Raw genomic sequence first — 5,455 nt, 5'->3', positions numbered from 1 at the left:
AATGTAAAATAAAAGCTGTCTAAAATTAAAAAATAATACTGAAACCACACCCATTTTAAGTTTGTGCCGTATAGTTCCTATTTTTTATTGTACAAAAGCAGAGAAAATTTTGAAAAATGTGACCATAATTGACAAACGGTACCTTATGGCGGGTAGTGAAATTTGTCTTTCTAGCCTAAGAAATCCAACTTCCTGAGCCCCATTTATCATAAAATTACTCCACAGGATGCAAAAAGTTACCATGAAACTTTTGGAAACAATGATTGTCTAACAAAGCACTCACAGGTTGATATTTTCCATTATAACAATCAATTTTAAAATCCGCCATAAGGGCCCTTTTGTCAATTATGGTCACAAATATTGAATTTTGTACAGTTTGTATCTTTCTTAATCCTTGACCAAATTTGACATTCTTGGTATTAAATTGATTACCGAATCCTGCAGAAAGTAAATATGTTATTATCTTTTGATACTAATTAAATTAAAATTTTTGCAGGCATCGCTATTAGTAGTTATTATAGTTAATTCCCTTTAATGAAATTATTGAACATTACCATAACAACAAAATTCAATCAACACCTACAACATGGATGCTTCCACAGCAATAATTAAAATTTTGAGTAAGTACTCTCTGATTTACATGATTAAAGTAAAAATGCTATAATTGCATGTGGACCACTTTTAATTTTATTATTTATAATTAGCATTATAATTATAAATGTGTTAGAGATGGACTTGATTTCTATCTCCCCAATTGTTGTAACAGTGTTGTAAGACTATGTTTTATGCTGGCCAGCCCTTTAGTTAAAGTTTTGAGACAGAAAAGGAACCTCAGCAATTTGCATTGCTGCTGCATACTGCAGCAATGTAAAAGTGTGGCTGCAGTGCAGCAAACATGCTGAAGCTTCTTCTCTGTCTAAAAAAACATTCTCAGTTTGACTGTCTCAAAACATTCACTAAGTTTTAATAAATCAAGTACATGCTGCAGGTTCTTCTCTATCTCAAAACTTTCACTAATTATTTTCCTTTAATTTGTACTAGATTTATTAAGGCTTAGTGAATGCTTTGAGACAGAGAATTGTTTGCTTTTTTATACAGAGAAGAAGTTTCAGTATGTTTGCTGCATTGCTGCAAAGGTGTGGCTGCAATGAAGGTGTGGCTCAATCAAGCCATGCTCCACCCGCACACACAGTAATGGTGGCAACGTGGCCTTAAGTGGTGAAGAAAGCTTTAGTTTTTCTCAACTTTTAAAGATTTTAGCACACATTTGTTAGACTCTATTTGTTGCATACAAACGTCTATTGAGCCCCTGATGTTAAAAGACTCTGGCCGCTACTTCGGGAGAAGAGAGCCTCGTCTAAACTCACAAAAGTATGAATTTTTGGGCTACCATATCTTTAAAACTAAGATGATTAGAGCAATTCCTCTCATAATAATGAAAGAGAAGGCTTTGCTTTATTGTTTTATCTGCCCAGTTGCTCTTTTGCTCTCACTATGAAAGAGTTGTCGGGGAACCGACCTACGTTTGGCGACTTTGCCAGCTTCTTTATCCATGGAAAAGAAAAATATAGCATTCTCAAGACGGAGAATAACTTTTTCTAGAGCCAGTGTTGATCATAAGACTCTTGAGGACTAGACAAGAAAGCAGTGTCAGCTCAAAAGTGGAGATCAAGCGAACACACACACACACACACACAGACAAAACAACTGCTTTACCCTCGCTTCACGCCTACGTGTGGCTCGGGTAATGAAACACAGACAGACAAACCGAGTACCTAGTCCTCGCCTACGCAAAGCTGGGCGAGGCCAATAAATAAATAAATAAATAAAGTAATAGATAAAATAATTGTTGATGTCCTTATGCTACATGTATATAAAAAATTTTCAACTAAGTAATGCCAAATTCTGAAAAATACCCAAGGCTATAGCCCATGGTTTTTTCCAAAAAATGGCTCCAAAATCATAGGCGGCTGCAGGCCTAGGCATTGGGGGTCATTGCCTAGGTTAAAAATTAGACCGGAAGTAGAAACAATGCTATTTAACCCTTTTACCACACCCCTTTAATTAGAAATGCCTAGGCTGAGTTGGACTTCTGCAGCCGCCAAAGTCCAAAATCACCCCAAATTTTTATTACATTTTCTAATACATATTAATGTTCTTATGCTGTGTAGCAAGTTTAAGCTGATTCCGACTTTAATTTTTTGATTTATGGCCACAGACCATAGACTGATAGTACTAATAATTAATAATTAATGATAGGGGCTTACCCATCAGTCCCTTGATGTACATCTCTACCAGTTAATGAAAACATGTGAGGTATACTAGGACCACATAAATCAATATCCAATATACCAACCTAGCAACACACAAACAAACAAACAAGTAAATATATAATAGAAAAACAGTCTCTCACTTTCTTTCCTTCTTCAACTAGTCCCAGTGCTATTTGACGTGTTACTGTACTCTTACCAACTCCTCCTTTACCAGAGAGGACTAATATCACGTGATCCACTCTTGATAGATTGTTCCTTTCTTTTTCTGTAAAAATAAAAAGCTTTTTAAAATTGACAAAACTTCGAGCAAAACTTAGTATACCACCAAATCTGCCATTTTTACTTTTAAATATTACTCCAATCAGACCACGCCCATTGATGCTTAAATTGATATATTTACGGTATTAGTCTAACTTAGTTTCTAGCTGAGCTGGTCAGTAGGCCTGAGGGGATTATTCCCAAAAAATTTCCTATTATTCTATTCCCAAATTCTTAATTTTTTTGTAATTATTCTTCTGTATTTATGGCTATTATTCTCAAATTATTCATGTAACATAAGAGAAGCCTGTATATAGTCGAAGAGAGACGTGCCTTGTTGATCGCCAAATGTTGAGTTAAGTAACGAAAACACTCATTCTATGCTTCCACTAGATGGCTGTAAAAGCATGATTTTCTTGGCTACATAAGACCAAGCTGGCAGTCCTTCTGAATTGCAATTCCAGCACTCAATTCCACCATTCAACACATGGAGTATGTCACAACACATGGAGTAGCCATTTTTATTCCCGTTCACTACCGTTTATTCTTAATTTATGCTAGTATTCTTAAGGAACCTATTATTCCTAAAATTATTCCAGCATAATCCCCGCACCCCTACTGGTCAGTCCTACCCTTAATATGGCAGCAAAAACCTCAACAATAACAGAAAGTCAAACACTAGGTCAGTCATTTTGTACTTTAGACCTGCTATTAGTGTATCTGTGTTCTGTTACTTTTCATCAGATATTGATGATCTTGCTGAGTTACTTGATTTACTAAAGAGGCACGGGTATTCTGGTACTAGCTACTATGATCTTGGTCTGTTTCTGGGTCTGATCACTCGTACACTTGATGTTATTTCCAAAAATCACAGTGGTGATGTTAGTGCTGGTCTGAGAGAGTGTTTGAAAGCATGGCTGCAACAAGCTGATAATGTGAAGGAAAAAGGTGTTCCCAGTTATTATTCGTTAATACAAGCATTGAGGAAACTGGGGGAGAATGCTGTAGCTGATGGGATTGATAGACAAAGTAAGGAGTTTGTTTTATTTTTAATTTCCGTGATAAACTTTTTGTATGTAGAGCATCCTGCTTGTGCTATTTTCACTGCACAGTGTGAATCAAATGAATGTATTGTGGATGTCCTTCCTCGGCTTGTTATGTTTCTTGGCATGGAAAAGATTATAAGTGAGATGTTAGTGCCTACTACTGGAGAAGGACCAGTGCTGCTTGAGGCAATAAAGAGGTCTATTTGTTTTGATTATCATAATCTGGAGAAATTTGCTACTGTTCTTATGAGATTAAATGCTCAATCAGTCACATCAATAGCACATTCCTTGCTAAAGGATTACAGTGAGTTTAACAATAATTATAAATGACAATGTAATTGTCTTTTTATACTGTGCTGTATTGCTTGATTAAAATAATCACAATTGTCGTATACTGTCATACACATTAAAGCTGGAAATGCCCTGGTTAATATTTTTGTTTAGGGAAAGCTTTTCCTGATGATTATTTTACAATTGTTTCTAAGGAGAATAGTAAGCAGGTTTTTATATAGCATATTTTACATCACTTTTTATTTTTCAGTAAATATTAGTTTGCCCTTAAAACTAACTCCAGAGTTTACAAAGATACGTACCATGTTTACTGACCTAATTGATGACGTAGCTCAAGCTATAAATAATTCTGTGACATATGAAAATTTAAAAAGATACGTTGGCCGCAATAAGGATTTACGTCCTCATTTAGCTCATTGTAAGAATACTGATGAAATTATAGAGCTGATTGGTGATGAATGTTCACTCATTAATGTTGGTTTATTGGAAGGTATTGTGGAAAAATATGAAGTGAAGGAAGCAGAATCATCAATACAGAAATATAAAAATGAGATTGAAACTTTCCATAAAGAAGGACGACCTCTTCGGCAGTTTTTAGACCAGTACTTAGCTCCTGCCTCTCCTCTTCAGTGTGAAACAGCAACCATTCTTGTTCGTAAAGAAGTAAAGGATTACGAACTAAGAGATATCAACGTTTTGATGATTGTTGCCTTTGAAACATTGGCACCAAATGTTCGAGTACACGTTATTAAAGAAGGCAACTCCTTCACCATCACTTGCTCCTTTCTTGTCCTTCTCTCTGAGTCACTTATTGCTACTGCACTTGATAATATTGACTCACTCATTGAGAGAGGAGTAAAGAAACTAACCATTGGATACAGTACTGTATATGATCATGATAAGGTATTGCAATATTACTTAAGTGAAGTCTAAATTATTCAAATTAATAGCTATTTCAGCATGAAGAAGCAGCAACTTCTAAAAAATATATCATGAATTCTGGTATGTAACATTATTTTTTACATGTAACTAGTTTTGTTCTAGAAATGAAACAGCAGTTGTATGCATCAGTTTACAGCAGTCAAGGTACAATGGAGCAGTTACTAATATCAAGGACCATACAACTACTGAATAGTGAAGAGGAACTGGCTAGTGTTCAACAACTGAAAGAGAAGAATGAGAAACTGGAGGCTAAAGTTAAAGTATCATCAGGAATGAAGTGGGAGGTAGATCAATTAAGAACAAGAGAGAGTAAGGGCAAAAGCATTAATAGTTGTTTTTATTTCAATTTCACAAAAGAGGAGAATGTTGAAGAGCTTAAAATGTTACAAGAGAAAATTTCTATGCAAGGTGTGGAAATATTAGAGAAAAAAGACCAACAGAAACAGCTGCAGAAGTCTTTGGAAGAAAAAGAAAAGGAAATGAAAGCTGAGCTACAGAAAATAGATGGATTATTTTACAGTTTCTTGCAAGAGAAGGACACTGAGTTACAGGAAGTCATTCAAATGCAGCTGGTTAATGACACTCAACATTTACAAGGTATAGAATAGTGTTTTTGTATTAGCAAGAGTAGATAATAATTAGAGG

General features: G+C 35.2%; 2 protein-coding genes across 2 annotated transcripts; one reads left to right on the top strand and one right to left on the bottom strand.

Annotated features, from left to right (window-relative positions):
- Positions 1–354: 354 nt before the first annotated feature.
- Positions 355–3,050, bottom strand: LOC109586525 (cytosolic Fe-S cluster assembly factor NUBP2-like). The gene is made up of 4 exons (XM_020002722.1): positions 3,019–3,050; positions 2,414–2,654; positions 2,268–2,356; positions 355–438 (listed from the first exon to the last, which is right to left on the bottom strand). The coding sequence occupies exons 1-4, from the start codon at positions 3,048–3,050 to the stop codon at positions 429–431; spliced, it is 372 nt and encodes a 123-aa protein (XP_019858281.1). The 3' UTR covers positions 355–428.
- Positions 3,051–3,155: 105 nt separating this feature from the next.
- Positions 3,156–5,418, top strand: LOC109586524 (uncharacterized). The gene is made up of 8 exons (XM_020002721.1): positions 3,156–3,213; positions 3,276–3,560; positions 3,612–3,881; positions 4,022–4,069; positions 4,119–4,771; positions 4,819–4,870; positions 4,913–5,119; positions 5,168–5,418. Exons 1-8 carry the CDS (start codon positions 3,171–3,173, stop codon positions 5,416–5,418), a joined length of 1,809 nt encoding a protein of 602 aa, XP_019858280.1. The 5' UTR covers positions 3,156–3,170.
- Positions 5,419–5,455: the final 37 nt, after the last annotated feature.

Source organism: Amphimedon queenslandica, unplaced genomic scaffold (assembly GCF_000090795.2).
Source record: "Amphimedon queenslandica unplaced genomic scaffold, v1.1 AMPQUscaffold_12850, whole genome shotgun sequence".
Taxonomy (NCBI): domain Eukaryota; kingdom Metazoa; phylum Porifera; class Demospongiae; order Haplosclerida; family Niphatidae; genus Amphimedon; species Amphimedon queenslandica.
This window is presented reverse-complemented; position numbering and strand designations above follow the sequence as displayed.